Source organism: Phaethon lepturus, unplaced genomic scaffold (genome assembly GCF_000687285.1).
Source record: "Phaethon lepturus isolate BGI_N335 unplaced genomic scaffold, ASM68728v1 scaffold960, whole genome shotgun sequence".
Classification (NCBI taxonomy): domain Eukaryota; kingdom Metazoa; phylum Chordata; class Aves; order Phaethontiformes; family Phaethontidae; genus Phaethon; species Phaethon lepturus.
In genome coordinates, this window is record NW_010512348.1 from 1 (window position 1) to 229 (window position 229).

At 69.0% G+C, this 229-nt stretch overlaps 1 protein-coding gene across 1 annotated transcript in view; it reads left to right on the forward strand.

Moving 5' to 3' along the window:
• Positions 1–82: 82 nt before the first annotated feature.
• RPS6 (ribosomal protein S6) overlaps positions 83–229 on the forward strand; it is a 4,448-nt gene continuing 4,301 nt past the window's right edge. The window contains exon 1 of the mRNA XM_010286422.1: positions 83–172. Coding sequence (XP_010284724.1) covers positions 167–172 — 6 coding nt within the window. The 5' untranslated portion in view covers positions 83–166. The remainder of the gene's footprint in view (positions 173–229) is intronic.

A 229-nucleotide genomic window follows, 5' to 3' on the forward strand; every position in this document is an offset into this window, starting at 1 on the left:
GGAGTCCTCCCCCCCACGCCCCTCTGCTGGCGAAGCCTCGCTCGTCATTGGGTAGCCCCAGTCACGCGGGTCTCAAGCGGCGCCGTTCTCGCGAGAGTTGATGGGTGTATGTGTGGGCTGCGGGCGGAAGTGAGGCCTTTTCTTGCGGCGGAGCGGCTCTGCGAGGATGAAGGTAGGGCCGCGCGGGGGGACCTGGGCCGCGTCTGGGCGGGGTTGGGTTTCCCCACCA